Consider the following 18,364-nt stretch of genomic DNA (forward strand, 5'->3'; position numbering starts at 1 on the left):
GGGTACAATGAACCAACCCCTGCAACCCATTCCACCCCAGGGGGAAGAGTGATGCTGCAGGGGCAGGAGTGAGTCCCAGGAGTAGGGTTTCCCCTGTGTGTGTGCGTGTGCAGCCCCCTACCGGGGGCTCTGGGGCTGGCCAGACCTGTTGGTTATAAGGGCCTGAAATAGCATCAGGAAGCCGGAGAGGAAGGAAGTTCGACAGGCGGCGGGGGGAGTAAGGGGAAAGTCCTTCCAAGCTGGAGCCTCGAAAGGTGGCTGACAACCTCCTCCACCTGCTGCTTCCAGATACACAGCCTGACCTACTTGGGTCCCTGCAGGGAGCCCCCCACCCCAATGGCTGCTAATGGAGTGATAGGACCATGGCAGTGGGCAGGAGGTGGCACCCAGGCCCACTGCAGAAGGAACCACAGAAGGAACCTGGCAGCTAGGGGTTACCACCTGGCAGGGCAGTACCCCAAGTTCCAGCTCCCCAAGCTCCACCCTGGCCTCCGTACCTCTCTGCCTCCTCCACGTGCTGCAGGTTGAAGAGCAGCGATGGGACAATCTTGTCCATGTGCTGTGGGTCCCAGATGTTGGCCTGCAGTTCATCATTCACCGTTTTCCTCACCACGCCCTGCAGGCCCTTGATGCCTGACATTCGGATTCTGCAGGGAGAATGGTGACATGGAGCAGCCCAGCCTCTGGGGCGAGGAGAGGGGCTGCGATCAGCGGGAAGGGATGCGTCCACCCATCAAAAGGCAGACAGGGCAGCACGTGCTGCTGGCTTTCCATGCAACCTGCCTGCTAGGTGCTGAACAAGGGCCCCGGGAGCCATGCCTTCTTAACTCACACTCTGGCTCACTCCTGAATGGCTCTGACCCTGCGGCCACTGCTCTTTAGGACTCAGCTGGTCTGTTCTAGCTTAGGCCCCAGAAGTCAATGCTCCAAATGCCTCCCAGAACTCATCAGGCAGAACCCAGGGCTCCAAGCAACTTAGGGAAGGCAGGCCTGCAGGAGAGGCACAGAAGTACAAGCTGAGGGACATCTAGAGACAGCTCGGGGGTGCCCACCTGAGCCTCTGACCTCAGTTCAGCACTGCTCCATGGTGGGAACCCTTGGCACCGGCCACTTGTCAGACTGAACTTTCTTTTTTCTTTTTTTTTGTTTGTTTCTTTCAAATCAATCCCTTTCCTGATCGCAGAACAGTATATGATCTTTATGGGCAGTGTGGAGGAGAGCAGGCATGCTCCTCCCAGCAGCATTCAGGTGTGACCTTCCTGGCGTTGGGGTGACCCTGCTCTCTCTTGACAGGGGATGCTGTAGAATTCAGACCCCCAGCACATGCCCCTGGCATTGGCTTTTTTAAAAAATTAACACTTGGCTAAAACCATTTTCCTGTATCATGAGCTCTTCTTCAACATGTCAAACTGCTGCATGATCCGCAGCACCAGTGTCCCAGGGGTCATTGAGCTGTCCCCAAACTCTGCTGTTGTATTTATTTGCTAGAATGGATGTGACCCGTAGGAAGTCTTACACCATGTTCTGGAGCCAGAGGGTGAGAAATCCAAGATTCCCAGTGTCACCCGATACCTCTGGCAGCTGTGGGCACATGCCAGCCATGGGACAAGTGCCGTCCCTGTGTCCCTGTGGTGGCCAGCAGGTGGTCCTGCCCGGGTCCTGGCATTCAACTCTGCTCACACTCACGCCCCAACAAGAGCTGTACATCTCATGGCTATTTCAGTGCCTGGCTGAGCCGTTCTTGGGAAGGCTTGGGGGTCAGGTTCGCAATTGGGCTTTCCGGGCTGCGCCACCCTGCACCTTGCCAGGCAGGTCACCATCCCTGCAGGATGGCAGGAGCTGGATGGTTCTGGGCCATGAGACGGTGAGCTGTGCAGGTCCTTGTGTGTGTGTGTCACAGGATGTATGAAAACCCTGGGGCAGGAGTGTCCCTGGCATGTGGGAGGCATGTGGTGTGGCTGGAGGGGAACTGAGTGAGCAGGAGGGTAGAGGAAACGAAGGGAGGAAGTGGTGGGGATCGGCCAGTGTGTGGAGCTTCAGCTCTCTGCTGGTGGGCATGTCTGTGGGTGTATAAATGCAAGGAGTGGATGGGGGAGAGAGAGAGAGAGAGAGAGAGAGAGAGAGAGAGAGAGGGTGTATACGTACATTTGTGTTCCTGCACCTCTGTGCTCTGTCACTGACTCCCCAGCTGGGCTTAAAGGGCCGTTCTCTGCCCTCTAGCCCTGCTCTCTGGCCTGAGAGCTTTCCCCTTTAGAAACTGTGTGTTGGGCACCCTGAGCAGTCAACCCGCACCCACATAGCCCCCGGCCCTCCCCTACTTACTTGGTCTTGATTTCCATGTCGTCATGGCTCGAGTGGCACATCTCGCTGAAGCGGGACACGAAGAAGTCATAGCTCCTATGGTAGGACGGGGTGTCTTCCTCGATGTTGGCAAACTTCACAAACTGCAGGGAGGACAAAGATGCCAGGGCCAGCTGAGCATGCCCAGGCCCACTGCCATGGCAACTGCAGGGTCTTCGCCTTCCAGGGTCTGAGTCCCTGAGCACTCTCGGGAGGCTGGGGTTTAGACCTTGCTTATCCTTCCTGTCTACACCACGGCTTCCCTTGCCTCTGGGAGCAGATGCTGGAAGATAGGACTGAGCAGGGGACTCAACCTTCTGCCCAGAGTCGCACATGCCCACCTGCTGTCAGGGGTAATACTGACACTGAGCACCAGCCACAGTCAAGGTATAGGGCACCGCCCTTCTGGGGCCCAAGAACGAATGTGAAATTCCACTTAAAAATGTCAACTTTTCACGTTGGACACTTTGCTTCAGTTAAGTCTTTTACTATAAAAAGCAAATATATTTTGTTATTTAGAGGACTCAGTGACACAGAGAAGAGAGAATCTTTCATTTGCTAGTTTATGCCTTAGCGGCCAGCACCAGCTTGGTTGGGCCAGGCTAGAGCCACTGGGGGGCCATGTGGGTAGCAAGGAACCATGTGCTGGAGCCAGCAAGGGGTGCCCCCTGCCAGGTTGCATGCTGGCAGGAGGTAGAGTGGGCACTCAAACCCCGGCCCTGGCACAGGACGCAGGTGTCCTGAGGGGTGTCTTCATGCCAGTCCCGCCCTCTGCCCTCTGTGTAGCTGTGGTTCTAAAGGGAGACTTCATGTCAACCCAGTCCTGCAGGGAGGCAAAAGTCATGAGCTAAATGGGGAGTTGGATTACCAAAGAGGTAATCCTGACAGGTTGGTATTTTTGTGTAATGTTAGAATTTGAGTGCCTTAAATAAATCTAACAAGGTTAGATTTAGGGGAAGGCACTTGGGTCGGCACTTAACTTGCCACAAGGGATGCCTACATCCCACGGCAGAGGGCCTGGCTCACGTCTTGGTCTTGCTGTTTCCAATCCAGCCCCCTGTTAACGTGGCCTCCTCGGGAGGCAGCACAGGATGGCATCCCGCACGGAGCTCCAGGCTCCTGCCTTTAGCCTGGCCCAGCCCTGACTGCGTTGGGCATTTGGGGAGTGAACTAGCAGATGGACATTCTGTCTCTTTACCTCTCAAACAAACAAACAAAAATAAGATAAAAACATGAAATTTAAAATAAAATACAGGGGCTGATGTTGTGGCTTAATAGGTTAAGCTTCTGCCTCTGATGGCAATGTCCCACACAGGGGCTGGTTTGAGTCCTGGCTGCTCCACTTGGATCCAGCTCCCTGCTGGTGCTCCTTGGAGAGCAGCAGAGGAGGGCCTGAAGTATTCGGGACCCTGCACCTATGTGAGAGACCCAGAGGAGGCTCCTGACTCCTGGGTTTAAATCAGATCAGCTCTAGCCATTGTGGCCATTTGGAGGAATGAACCAGCACACAGAAAAATGCTCTCTCTCAATCTACCCTTCAAATAAAAATGAGTAAATATTTTTTAAAAATAAAATCTATTTCTTCTTCTGCCTTGTGCAGTAGTTATTGTTACAAATATTTGCTTTCAAATACCATGAAGATACATTCTTTCTAAAAATAGTAAATGTATTTTAATAATCTTCAATGTGAACTGGCAATCTACATCCTAATCAACTATTGAAACCCTGTTAATAACTCCAGATGAAAACAAGCATCTTCTACAAACGCCATTTACTATGGTAAGACTTTATTCTTGCAAGAAGAAATACACGCTTATCTTCTGCTGACGGAGCCTCACAAAGCCCACGAGGTCTGTTGCTCCCCGTGCTGTGCACAGCACATCTTAACACACAGCTAAGAGTTGGTATGCTGAGTGTTCTCACTTGCATTGTTTTTTTTTTAAGATTTATTAATTTTTTTAAGATTTTATTATTATTGGGAAGCCGGATATACAGAGAAGAGGAGAGACAGAGAGGAAGATCTTCCATCCGATGTTTCACTCCCCAAGTGAGCCGCAACGGGCCGGTGCGCGCCGATCCGATGCCGGGAACCAGGAACCTCTTCTGGGTCTCCCATGAGGGTGCAGGGTCCCAATGCATTGGACCATCCTCGACTGCTCTCCCAGGCCACAAGCAGGGAGCTGGATGGGAAGTGGAGCTGCTGGGATTAGAACTGGCGCCCATATGGGATCCTGGGGCATTCAAGGCGAGGACTTTAGCCGCTAGGCCACGCCACCAGGCCCAAGATTTATTAATTTTTATTGCAAAGTCAGATATAGAGAGGAAGATCTTTTGTCCTATGATTCACTCCCTAAGTGACCGCAACAGCTGGTGCTGCGTCAATCCGAAGCCAGGAGCCAGGAACTTTCTCCAGGTCTCTCATGCAGGTGCAGGGTCCCAAGGCTTTGGGCCATCTTCAACTGCTTTCCCAGGCCACAAGCAGGGAGCTGGATGGGAAGTGGAGCTACCAGGATTAGAACCGGTGCCCATATGGGATCATAACACATTCAAGGCGAGGACTTAAGCCTCTAGGCCATTGTGCCGGGCCCTTGCTTGCATTGTTGATGTGGTGTGCTGAAGAGGTTCTGTGGGAAACCATAGGGCCTCAAGCTCCCTGAGTCCACGCAGGGTCAAGAGCTGCAGGGTCAAGAGCTGCAGGGACAAGGCTGCAGAGGGCCGCAAATCCTTCCCCCGGCTCAGTGTCCACTGCAGTGGAAGCCAGGCTTGGCTGGAGCTCAGTTTGGGGGCACCGCTGCTCTTCACACGGAAGCAGACACAGGCTGTCCCCCAGCCACATTCCTGGCTGCTGCTTCACGGTGCCTTGGTCCCATCCCTGGGGACACACATAGCAACCGCAGGCTCCAACTGCAGGTCGAGCTCTCAGCCCCCACCCAGTGTGTGTGTGTGTGTGTGTACCTGAGTACACACATGTCAGAAAAATTAATCCTGCAACATGAAGAGGGCAGCAATGCAAAGGGCGCAGCGGTGAGACGCAGCCCCTGGCGACCTGTGCGTGTGCGGGGTCAAGTGCACAGAGTGAATGACGGAGATTCACAGGTTTGGGAGCTGGTGGACTGAGAGCTGTGAACAAGGTTGGGTTCTACTCTGAGCAGTTCGGATCCAGCATCTCTGCTGCTCCCTATGGCAACTCCAAGAGTTGGTTCTCTTCCTTTGCATACCAAGGGGCAGAGATCCACAAAAGCTAAGGAGCTGGTCCCAGGTCCCACCCAGCAGGCAGTCTCCACTAGGGGCTTCTCCAGTAGGTGTGCCCCCCCAGTCCCCGATGCACTTCTAGGGTGGGAGCTCTGTCGCTGCCTCTCAATAAACAGAAATAAATAATAATTTTTCTTACAAAGGTAGATGTCCATCCTGATGCCAAAAAAAAAAATGTGAAATCTATGCATTCCACAGGTCTTCAAGACTCGTGGAAAATGTGTATCATGGAAATCCAGTGCACGGATCAAAATCTCTTCCACTTTCCCCAGGCACAGTGTGCAGTGCTCAACAGGTTAGTGTGGAGGGGACACAGAAGACCGAGACAGTGCCTGTCCCCCCAAGTCCTCGCTCGGCCTCTGGTCCTTGGGGTGGCTGGAACAAGATGGGGAGCTTCTGCGTGTCTGTTCCCGGTCTGTAGGGTGGAGATACTAAGGCCAACATGTGTGGTCACCAGGATCCAGCGAGGACATGTGTGTGGTGACAGGAACAAGCTCAGGCAGCCATGGCACCTGCCAGCGGTTGGTTCTAGCCAGTGAGGTGATCTGGGGCAAGCTGCTTCAGTTCCTTGGGTCTCAGGCACCCCATCTGGGGGACAATGTGAGCCCCCTCTGTCTTGTAGGCTTAGGGTGACCAGAATTCTGTGAACCCTGCCTGTCACAGTTCAGAGATGCCCCCTCCAGCTCCACCATCCGTGGGGCATTTCTGACTTGTGGCCAACACTCAGGAGTTTCCACTGAGCCCATCTATCTGGGTGACTGGTCACTTTTTTTTTTTTCAAATGTGTAAGACTGCAGGAACTTTCTGGCTAATTCAGCCCTATCATTGCTAATTTATCCCTTATAAATGGCCTTTATTAGAATGATAGCTTCCTTTTGCATGAGAGTGTGAACGAATAGGTTTTTTTTTTTTCAAGATAGAGCAATGATGAGGAAGGTCTCCATAGCAACAAATGGATCTTGCATAGCACGTGATGTTCCAAAGGCCATGGGCACTGCCAGGGCCACCCTTTCAAGATCAAAGCTCCAGCTCTTCACACTCAACAAAGGGAGCCATGCTGGCTAACTCCTTTCTCTGGTGCAGACAGGCTGAGACACCATGGTGTGAAAACAGAGGGTTACCAAGGACCTCAGGCAGTAATAAGGAGAAGGCAAGCCCCAAATATTGACACTGCCCCAGCAGCCGGCCTTGCTCTGGGAAGGAAAGCTGCTGATTCCTGCATAGAAGTTCACCTCCCCTTCTCCTCTGCAACGGTGTCCTGAAGCGAGCTGCCGCCAGCAACCACAGAAGCCCAAGTGGAAAACACGGGGCGCACGCAGAAAAACTCCAGCTCTCACAGCCGAGGACGGTGGGCCTTTCTGTTACATGAGCAACTTTCTTGGCGACACGACAACAGATACTAACTGGAAAGCAGATCGTGCAAACCACTTGGTTCTGACTTTCACACTGCTCTTGTTTATACCAACTTCTCAGAGTGGTTTTTGTTACTGCCACCGGCACCACCTCCCTATAACTTGGTCAGGCCCTACCAACCCCTGATGCCCAGCCCCAGGGTATGAGCGCCTGCAGGCTCCACAAGTGGAACCCTGGCCTGAGTGCCTTGCAGGCTTCCAGCTCAGATGGCACAGGGCTCGGGCACCACAGACCTTTCAGGGTTATGGGCACTTTGGGAGAATCATAGCGAAGCTGTTAGTGTTCTGTGACTGGGCAATGAAGGATCACAATTCGCTGGCTTCCTGCAATACCGATTTACTCTCTCACAGTTCTGGGGCCTGGAGATCTGATTCGTCTCTGTAGGGCTGTATTGCCCCTGCGGACCCAGGAGAGTGGCCATTGCCTCCCCTCTTCCCCCTCTGCTTCTTGGTGCCCCCTTCCTCTATGGCCAAGACCCTGTGGCACAGCAGGTGCCAATTCCCCTCCTTGCCCTCTGCTTCTGTCCTCGCCTCTGCCTGACCCTGATTCGGGGAAGCCATCAGGATAATGCAGGATAATCTGCATGCCTTAAGATCCTTAACTCACCACTCTCACTGGGCAAAGTCCCTTTTGCCATGGAAGGCAGCAGGAAGGCCCCAGAGAGCATGTGCATGCGTATTCTGGTGGGGAGGCGCTGCAGAATCCAAGAAGGATGAGCCAAAGGGAGAGTGGGATGATGTGGGGAATGGAGAAGGACTGAGACAGGGGGGCATCAACAGACCAAAGCAGCAGGTCCCTGACAGGCTGTTGGCCCAATTTCCACAGGTTTCTGACTACAAAGACAAAAACCTGCCTTTACCACGGAGAGGGCCTTAGGCCTAAGGTCATGACCTGCACCCAGGTACCCTGCACCCTGGACAGCTGTGCCTCCTATTGGTGCGATAGCTGGCACCTTCCAAGAAGTTGTCTGGCTGGAGGTGGCTGCCTGCAGGTAATTGCATCTTCAGATCTTATTTCACTTGGCAGGAAATACAGCAGACAGGAGAGCAAGGTCAAAGGCACACTAGGTGATCCTTAGACAAACCCAGAGCTCAGCACCTACAAGGCAACTGACCCAGACTTTTGAAACAAAGTCAAGGACATGAGGGTGGGGGGCTGGGAGAGCAAACAGGTTGAAGAGTGAGGTCAGACACAGGGAGGCCGGGGGGGGGAACACTTGGGTTTGGATTTATTAAAATAAACTGAGGGAGTAACTATTAATTTTGTCAGGTGACTTACAGTCTGTGGTTTTGTGGGAGAATGTAACCTTTTCCCTGTTTTCCGTATCCCATTTATTTCTACACTGAAAGAGACTTGAACTAGTGTTTTGAGGCAGTAAGGAGTTGGAGCAAGGGGAAGGGAGAGGTTGGGGAAAAGAGAGAAGGTGGATGTGGGAGGTTCCTGGGAGGCCGGGGGCCTTGCTTCCCCCTCTCTCCGAGACCCTGTTTCCTCCAGATCTGGAGAGGGGGTGGGGGGATGAACAAGGGAACTTTGCCAGGGTCCCAGTGAAACTGCCGGGCTTGCATCTGCACATGTGCCACTGACAGGCCACGTGGTTCTTGCAGGTGTAGGCATTTGGGTCAGGAAGGCAGAGGTGGCCATGAAGAACCCTGCAGGGGAGGCAGGGAACCAAGCAGCTGGTCCAGCTGTGTCCAGGAGAGTGGCAGCAGGCGTCAGCTGTTCCTCAGAGGGAGGTGAGGCCCGGTGGAGTGTGGGGTGGAGTGAGGAGTGAGGGGATGAGCTGGAGAGACGGAGTCTGGTATGGCTTTCCTGTTTGAGAAGAAGCAGAGCCCTCTCCAGGGGCCCTGATCCCTCCCATGGGACATGCTGCACGGAGCTGTCCTGCCCTGCTGCAGCCTCACGTGGGGCTTGATTCAACACCAAGGCCTCATGCCAGGTACTCTGGGTCTCTCAGAGCTGAAAATGTGCTGCTTTGTAAGAATGGAGGCAAAATTCACCAGGATTCAGTGACAACAGGATGGCATGGCCTGTGACCTGCTGGGCCATTGGGAGGTGTGCTTATCGGAGCACTCTCTTTCGGGTCTACACCTGGGAAGAGTCCCTGGTTCAGACACTTGCCATATATTTTCTGTAAGGGCTGCTCTATTTTACATTTCCCCCAATGACATACACAGGCTCCTGTTTCAGCAGGCCCGTGCCAGCCTCCTGTGGGTGAGAGTGTGTGTATGCATGTGTGTGCCAGCCACCCTAACGGTGCAGAGTGCATGCGTGCCTGGCGTTTCCTTGATAATCAGTGATGTTGACATCTTTTCATGTACGTGCTGGTCGTCTGTGTCTCTTCTTCATGTATTCCCTGGATTCCAGTGGGGCTGCCTTTTCGCTGTTGAACTGTAAGAAATCTTTCTATATGCTGGCGACTGAACCCTTAACAAACACAGTAAATAATTCCCCCCATCACGTGAACTTTCTATGTCTTTGGTAGTGTCTTTCAATGTATAAAAAAGTTCTTAGATTTTCTGAAGTCTAATTTCTCTACCTTTTGTGTTTGGTTGCCTTGCTTTTGATGTCACAATTATGTATCTGTTACTGAACCCAAGCTCACGAAGATTTAGCCCTACAGCTTCTGACCTTCTTGGCAGCTTTTCCAGCTCTTCTCCATCACTCAAAGCCCAAGCCTCAGGAAGGGTTCAAAAGCATCACTTACATTTTTTTAATGACAATTTCCCACCTGGTTTGTGCACAAATGGTGAAGGCAGATGTAGGTTTTGTGACCAGACTTGGCACCAGTACAGCCTCAGAGAGCTCTGCTGCATGGTGGGGGAGGATCTGCTGTAGAAGGGGAAGCGTCAGGGGGAAGTCTGCCGAATTCCAGGCTGTAGGGGGTCAGAGTCATGGCCAGCACCACATGGGTGCCCAGAACACAGGCTCCAGATCTTTCTTCCTCTCTTCCTCTCCTTCCCTCTTTCTTTCAACTGAAATTGAATGTTGTGAGGATCCATACACACAGTTATGAGGAACTGGCTGGTGAGGACAGCAGGAATGAAGGGCCAGGGGCCCCTTGTCTTCCACTCCCTCAGCCTCAGGCTCCCCAGTAACATCTGACCATCCCAGACCAGCCTGAGATTGCACCAAGCAGGGACAATGTGATCTTGCATGCGAAGGTTCTAGGAGGTCCTGGGGGCTTCCCGGGTAGGAAAGAGCATTGGGACAAGCAGGGCTGCTTCCCAGGCTGCACCCAGACTGTTGCCATAGTTCCCAACACCAGCTTAGCCTTTATCTTCTGTGTCTGTCAAACAGCAGCCACTCACTGATTCACCCTCAGTTCCACACAGACACTCACTGTACTGGACACTGAGTGGCCCAGGTAAGCAGCAAACCAAATACCCAACCCAGCCTAGGGCCTGCAAAGGGAAGGCTGGGACTGGCAGTTGCCTATGCCCAGTGACCACGCCAGGCTCCATTCAGCCATTCTCTCCCTAGGCTGCGGGCACCATGAACAGCACAACTAAAACAGTGGTGGAAGCTGTTGCCAGGGCAACCTGACCACAAACTTTACCCCCAACTACTGTCCGTATAATTTGTCCGAGGCAGCTGGTGCTGACAAGGCAGAAGAGTGCAACTCTTGGTCCCACACAGGGAAAGTTGGAAGGCTTTTCTTTTCTGGTCCAGCCAACCTGTGGAGAGCAGGAATGCAGACCTGGGAGCTGGCTGGAGCAACAGAGATTCAGAGAAAGTCAGGCTTGGGGTGCCAGGGGCAACCTGGGAATTTTTTTTTTTTATCTTGTGGTATCAGCAGGCCTGAACAACAGGTGTATCTAAGCTGTTGAAAGACCCAGGGTTTCAAACGTACTCTGAAAGAAGGGCGAAGAACAGGGTGGGAGGGAAAGGGTAAGATATGAATGACAGTAGAGAGGACACCTGAGCACGTGTGGCCACACGTGGGGTGCAAGCATTTTTGCATGCAGAGGCTGATACCTCATATCATAAAACCCCGGCCTCTCCTGTCAGCACCTGACCGCACTGAGACCAGCATTAGAGCTCTGTGCTTAGAGACCAAGTTCAATGAGCACATGGCATCCATGCAGACCGGGGCCTGCCAGAGACCCCCTGCCCAAAATGGCACAGTGAGCTAGGATAGGACTGCATTGAGCCCTGCCTCCCACATGTCCACAGTCTTCTCGCTTCTCTGGGCTTTGTCTGGGCACCTGGATTTGTTCCATCTTTGACCTGGCTCAGCTTGCAAGGAAGCCTCATGGGGCACTGAGCTCTGAGCTCTGAGCTCCCTGGACAGCCCCAGTCTCAGACAAACACCTCTATTTCCTCCTCATTTTTATACATCTTGGGGGCTTCCACTGCAATTCCTTAAGGGAAAAACCTATTAGTAAACAACACATGTTAAGATCAGCAGTCTGGAAATATCTTAGTATTGACAAGACTGTGCAGACACCACAACTACTAAGCCGCACACTCGGAAGCCCTGACTTTGGCTGTATATGCACATAAAGCATAAGAAATAAATGATATTTAATTAAAAAATAAATACCCCTTTGATCACACACAAGGAGACAAGCAGTATGCTGCGTGTAGGCCCAGAAACGGAAGTGGAACAGGACATGATGATGGTGCTTTCTCTCTCCCCCCACATCCCCCAACCCCTTTCTCCAAGGCCCCAGATGCCAGCAGGAGAGCTAGGCTCCTGGCCACTCCTTACCCAGCTGGCACCAGGCAGATGTGTACCCAGTTGGCCCTGGGTACTCCTTACCGAGTTGGTGCCGAGGATCTGTAAGTTGGGCTTCTCTGACTCCAGCAGCTTGGCCACCATCTTAAGGAAGCTCTCCACGAACAGGTTGATGCTCTGGCAGTGACAGGCCATGAGCAGTTGGTCCAGGGCCTCCATGGCGATGCACACATACCTGGGGAGCACAGTTTATACTGTCATCAACTTCACACTCCTCCTGCCCTACCCCACACAGCTGGATGGAGGCAGGTGTCAGTGTAGTGACCTGGTCGGCATCCAGGGGCTGAGGCTCCTCCAGCAGCTGCCAGTGTCTCTGGTCCAGGATGGACTAGAGCTGCAAGGCGGTCCAGAGACCTACTTGCTCAGCTCTTGGTTTCACAGATTATAAACAGAAACACTGGGGTTCCAATCCTAGCTTCAAATTCTGATTCCTGCTTCCTGCTAATGCACACCCTGGGAGGCAACAGCAGAGACGGTTCAAGAAGGTGGGTTCCTGCCCTCAGAGGAAGACTTGGATTGAGCTCCTGGTTCCTGGCGTCAGCCCTAGCCCAGTTCAGCCCTAGCCTTTGCAGGCATTTGAAGAGTGAATTGACAGGTGGGAGATTCTCTCTCTTTTCCTCTCTCTGTCTCTGAAATAAACACATAAAAATTTAAAGAGAAGCACAGATGTGACATAAGCATTCCTGCGTAAACACGGCTGGAAGGCCTGACACCCAGCAGAGCAGATTCTGAAGCCTGGTGAGACGGGAGGCTGGCCTCCAGCAGGTGCTGACAGAGGGTGCACAGAGGACAGCAAGAGGAGCAAGAGCGAGGAATGGCTGCCCTTCAGCTTAAGGAGCGAGAGGCTGGTGTACGTGACACAGAGATCTCTTTCAAAGGGAACAGCAAATGCCACCAGAAAGCCATGCCCAATGGCTCATGAGGCTGCCATAGAAGGGCAGAAGGATGGTGCAAGCACGGAGGACATTAAGAACTTTACGAAGGCTCTGAGAGGGGTCCCAGGAAAACTCCAGAAAGTACCGAATGAAGCGCTATGTATGCACAGTGGCTGGCAGCATCACCATAACTGTGTGATGTGCGTTCTACTGCGGGAGGAGAGACAGGACAGAGAGAAAAAAGATGCCCTTCTTAAGAAGAGGGCCAGGTATAAATGATGAAAGATATCACCCACCTACAAGGCATCTGCATTACACACACACACACAGCCATACCAAGAAAACCACTTGCTGTTTAAGTGTCTCATGTACATATCACATTGGTCAGCCATCATTCTTGTTTCCTGTTAATGCAAACTTCAGCAGGCAGTGCTGATAGCCAAGGAACTGGGATCCTGTATCCTACCCCCCACGGGACAGCTGTACTGGGGACTCTCAGCTACTGCATACATGTGGTATGGAAGACTGCTCTTTCTGCCTCTCAAAATTTTAAAATGTTTTAAAATAAGCCTTTGTTTTCTGAGATTCTCCCTTCTACTTTTATAAATGTTCATTTCTCTGTGAGACTATTTGGCTCACACTAAACTTCCCTGTAATAATATTAAAATAAAACATGACTGGGCCCAGCGTGGTAGCCTAGTGACAAAAATCCTCACCTTGTATGCACTGGGATCTCAGATGGATGCTGGTTTGTACCCTGGTGCTCCACTTCCCATCTAGCTCCCTGCTTGTGAACTGGGAAAGCAGAAAACCTTGGGCCCCTGCACCCACGTGGGAGACTTGGAAGAAGCTCCTGGCTTGTAGGTTTGAATTGGCTCAGCCTTGGCCCTTGCAGCCACTTGGGGAGTGAACCAGCAAGTGGAAGATCTTTCTCTCTGTATCTCCTTCTCTCTATATATCTGCCTTTCCAATAAAAATAAAAATAGGGCCTGGCGCGGTGACCTAGCAGCTAAAGTCCTCACCTTGAACACGCCGGGATCCCATATGGGTACCGGTTCTAATCCTGGCAGCTCCACTTCCCATTCAGCAACCTGCTTGTGGCCTGGGACAGCAGTCGAGGACGGCCCAAAGCTTTGGGACCCTGCACCCACCTGGGAGACCTGGAAGAAGTTCCTGGCTCCTGACTTCTGATGGGCACAGCGCCGGCTGCTGTGGTCACTTGGGGAGTGAATCATCAGACAGAAGACCTTCCTCTCTGTCTCTCCTCCTTTCTGTATATCTGACTTTGCAATAAAAATAAATAAATCTTTTTTTTTTTTTTTAAAGATTTTATTTTTATTGGAAAGCCGGATATACAGAAAGGAGGAGCGACAGAGAGGAAGATCTTCCATCCGTTGTTTCACTCCCCAAGTGAGCCGCAACGGCCGGTGCGCGCTGATCCGATGCCGGGAACCAGGAACCTCTTCCGGGTCTCCCACACGGGTGCATTGTCCCAAAGCCTTGGGCCGTCCTCGACTGCTTTCCCAGGCCACAAGCAGGGAGCTGGATGGGAAGTGGAGCTGCCGGGATTAGAAGTGGCGCCCATATGGGATCTCGGGGCTTTCAAGGCGAGGACTTTAGCCGCTAGGCCACGCCGCCGGGCCCATAAATAAATCTTTTTTAAAAAATAAAAATTTAAATAAAACATGACTACATTGTATTATTAAAGAGGCACCCTGGAACACATTGATGAATGGAGCATTGTGCCTCTTAGCTCCTTGGTGGCCGGGGACCTGGGCTTCCACTGCTCCCTGGCCTGGGGGCAACCACGCCCAGCTACCTGTGGCCTTGCCCTTTAGGGATCATCACAACCATCTGGGAAGCCTGCTGTGCCTTGCAGTCCTGCCCTCGTGTGTGTCAGCCCCTGTGGTGCGGTAGGGCCTGGCAGTTTCTTCATAGAGACACCCTTGGGTGGCCACATGGGGTGGCAAGGAAGCGAGGCCAGGCACCAGGCAGGGTACATTGCCAGCATTGCTCACTGACCTCAGTGGGTTGAAACGAGGTAAAGGAAGGGGTGGGTGGAGTTAGGCAAGAGAAGAAGGTCTCCCAAAGCACAGAGCTCAGTGACTGCCCTTCCTTCCTTTTCCTGTTTAAAAAAAATTGGCTACTGACCCAGGGTGGAAATTTTGGCGGAAAGTGACAATTACAGTAGAAGCACAGAAGTGTAAAGCCACATTCCCTGAATGCTGTCCTTCATTCCCCAGTTCTGGTCTCAACACTAAGGTTGGAATGACTGTGACCGTGAACTTCTAATTTTCCAAGTACCCGAGAACCCTGGATGTGAATGGGACCTTGGAACCTTTTGTCCAGTACTCGCCACGTCTGTTCTGCTTCATCTCTGCCTCCTTAGGTTAGCCGTGCTTGGCCTGTGCTCTCAGAAGAAAGACCACTTGGGGTTCTCATGGTGATGGCTCAACAGAGATGGGTTCAAGGGACTCCTCCCTCAGACCTGATCTGGAGCCAAGGTCCTGGAAGGGGCGAGACCTGCCTAAGGGGCTCCTGGCGGAGGCACAAGCAGCGGATAGACCCCAGGGGCAGGTGACAGGCAAGGGTCTCCATGCACTAAGAAGGCAACCCTGAAGGAGAGGAGGGTCAGACTGCAGGCCATTTGTGATGCAGTGACAGAGGCTGGGAGAAGACACCTGGCCAGTTACAGCAGGGAGAAGCGGGGTCAGGGATCAAGGTGGAAGGCGAGTGACAGCAACTGAGGAAGATGCGCAGGGGGCTCAGCCCACAGACAGGAAGTACTTTGCCTTGAGTCCAAGGCAGGTGTCAGCTTCTGCTACAACTTCTTGTGCTCTGTTGGCAGTGGGTCAGGGAGGAACTGGACCCTAGCAGGGAGGGAAATGGGGTAAAAAGGAAGGAAGCCAGACTGAACTGGAGGGGCAAGGCAGGTTCAGGGCCAGGGATTGGGGTCGCTGGGAAGGATGCAGCCTGGGTGGAGCCAGCCCTTGCCCAGGGACCACTTGAAGGGCAATGGCTTTGACCAAGAGCCTCCTACTCTGGGTAGTCTGGGTTGTTATTTGGCCATCCTCCTCCTTCCTGCACAGAGCCTTATGGGTTTTTGGAGATCAGAAGTGGGTGTGGGGATTAGGGGAGGAAAGGTAGGGTGCTCCATACCCCAACACCCCACAGAAGGAGCCTGTGGAATCTATGTCTGGAAGCTCAGAGGTTCCTCCCAGGAACCCTCAGGTCAGCCCCAGCCAGGGCCAGGGGTCTCAGGAAGCAGGGGTCTAACCCTTTGGTGTGGGCACCTCTGCCCTTGGGGGCTCTGTGCTGGGCCAGGAGAGCGCCTCAGGCCTGGGGTTCCTGACAGGGTCTAACACAGCACTCTGCAGCTGTCAGCAGGCAGGGGCTCATTGTGCTCCGACCCTGCACTCCCACTTGTGCCCCCTCTTTCCTGTTTCTAAGGGAGTCCTGGTAGCTGGGCTGAACTGGAAAGGGCATGCACAGAGAAGAAAACAAGGAGTGTTGTCCAGGGCTTGTCCTTGACATCTCATACTCAGAAACAGCACCTCAGCACCCAGCTCTCGGTGCCCACAGCTGGCTGACGTCGCAGCCACGGGACACCTATGGACCAGAGCCCGCCTCCAACTGGGATGGGTGTCGAGGCCAGCAGGTATGGGCTGAAGAGGGTGGTTGTGTTGTTAGGTTTGTATCCCAGACACACATCCATGTGGTCGAGTGACACAGGTGCTGTGCTTGTGGTTTGAGCACACGGACTTTTCCAAAGCTGCCATCAGTGATGAGGCAAATGGCAATCATGGATGTGGTATTAGATAGGGGAAGGGCAGTAGACAAGAGGCGGGACCCAACAGGTTTCTCTTTTCCAGTGTTTAGGATCAAAGCCTTCCACAGGCTCAGGTTTTAAATTTCCAGACGCTGCCATGGCTATTTTTAACAAAAGGACACAACGCTGGCTTGCAGTTCTTGAGGCGGTAGGAGGATTCCTAGTGGCTCTGCTGGCTGGAAGACATTTTTCCTGAATTGTTTATTTATTTGAAAAGCGCCATCACTGTGCAGAAGGCAGGCACAAGGCGTGTAAATGTTTAATGCTGCAGTTGGCTCCTTAGCTCTAGGTCCAGTCCAGGACAAAGTAATTTTCTACTTATTTGAGCATACTTTGCATCAAGACCCCTTATGCAACCAGCATGTCCATTGTTCCTATCCTTTTTAGTGAGGAGGTACCCACATTTTGATTAAATAAGATGATGACAGAAATGTGCTGGCTTGGGTCCAGACCACGGGTAGCTTTCTGGGCCTCTGTACCATGCCACCACTATGCCAGCACCATGCAAATCTTCTCACTCCAGTCAGGGCCCACTACATCTTCCTCATCAGGAGCAAGGTGTCTTAGAGGGAGTCAAGAGGTCTTCTAAGGTGGGGGAGTGGATAAGGCAAGAGAATTCTTCAAAGAGGCAAGAGGCCCAGAGAGAGAGAGAGAGAGAGCGCATAAGAGGCAGTTTGTCCAGGTGGGTTTCCAGCAGACATGATGGGCTTGGCTGGGGTTGTGGCAGGTTGTGGAACATTCCAGAAGTCAAGCAAAGGTGCTTGGTATAGTGTGTATATTAGCTGTATGCCTCTTCCCCAAAATCCCACAGGTTGGGAGATGGGTCCCCAAAGTCTTGTGTTAATGTTTAGTGGACTAATGTCAGTGATCAATGCGTTAAGAGTGAAGACTCAGTTTAGCCAGGATGTCTGAAGGTGGAGTTTTGGGAGATTAGATTGGATTACAGGGCTGGGGTGGAGCCCCATGATCAAGTCTCAATGGCTGGAGATGAGCATGCTTCCCAGCTGGCCGCAGCATCCTCCTCTCACTCATTCCACTGGCCACAGCCATCAACGGACGCCAGACCCACACAACTGTCCAGGCTTGGACTCTGAGTCTCTAAAACCAACCTCCTTCCTTTGTTAGCAGCTTCCCTCCGGAGTTTCCTTGTGGTCACGAGAAGCTGATGATCATGTCTACCACTGTCTATCACAGCCAATGCCAGAGAGCAGGGAGGCCAGCTCGAGGCTGCAGCCAAAGCGTGTGCTGGAGGGGAGGGGGGCGGGCAGGTCCTGAGCCAGGAGAAGCAGCACACATGGAATGGCATTGAAACAGACTCGTGAAGAGGAAACCAACAGGAGCTAGGGGCAGCTTCCTGAGTCCACCACACCCTGGACCTCACCAGCAGTCCCACATCCACCATGGTCCCACATCCAGCCTGGTTCCCATGGATACCATGTGCCCTGGCTGTGGTGCACCATTTCCCCGTGGACACAACACGTGCACACTAGGAAATACGGAGGAAACACAGAGTAGATAGAAAATGAAACACTCAGCTACACTGCTTACAACATAAACACTCAACCTATGGGTATCTGGGGTTTTACTATGCTTTCCAACCACTCAGGGGTTTCTTTGGTTGTTTTATTTTCTAACTTGATTGTACACTGGAGAGCATAAAAAATTGTGGGGAATGGAATTAGAAGGTAAGTGTATTTGAGTGCATTTTTAAAAATTCATGCATACTTTTTCATAAAGTACTTTTTGTGAACTTCCTGAAGGCCCTTGTGCTCTGTGTGTAATTATGCATTCTATTTTTCATTGGGTTAAGGGAAAGCCTCCTTATACACATTTTTATTGACTAGGTACCATCTTCTCCAGTGATGGACACTGTAATTACCGGACTCTTCTTTTTTTAGACATCTAAGTTATTCCTGC

General features: G+C 52.3%; 1 protein-coding gene across 3 annotated transcripts in view; it reads right to left on the reverse strand.

Moving 5' to 3' along the window:
• EFR3B (EFR3 homolog B) overlaps nucleotides 1-18,364 on the reverse strand; it is a 72,709-nt gene that overhangs the window by 16,964 nt on the left and 37,381 nt on the right. For all 3 annotated transcript variants that reach the window (XM_058668193.1, XM_058668192.1, XM_058668191.1), the window contains exons 4-6: nucleotides 11,768-11,918; nucleotides 2,323-2,444; nucleotides 498-647 (exon numbers count right to left, since the gene is read on the reverse strand). In XM_058668193.1, coding sequence (XP_058524176.1) covers nucleotides 498-647; nucleotides 2,323-2,444; nucleotides 11,768-11,918 — 423 coding nt within the window. The remainder of the gene's footprint in view (nucleotides 1-497; nucleotides 648-2,322; nucleotides 2,445-11,767; nucleotides 11,919-18,364) is intronic.

Source organism: Ochotona princeps, chromosome 8 (genome assembly GCF_030435755.1).
Source record: "Ochotona princeps isolate mOchPri1 chromosome 8, mOchPri1.hap1, whole genome shotgun sequence".
NCBI lineage: Eukaryota > Metazoa > Chordata > Mammalia > Lagomorpha > Ochotonidae > Ochotona > Ochotona princeps.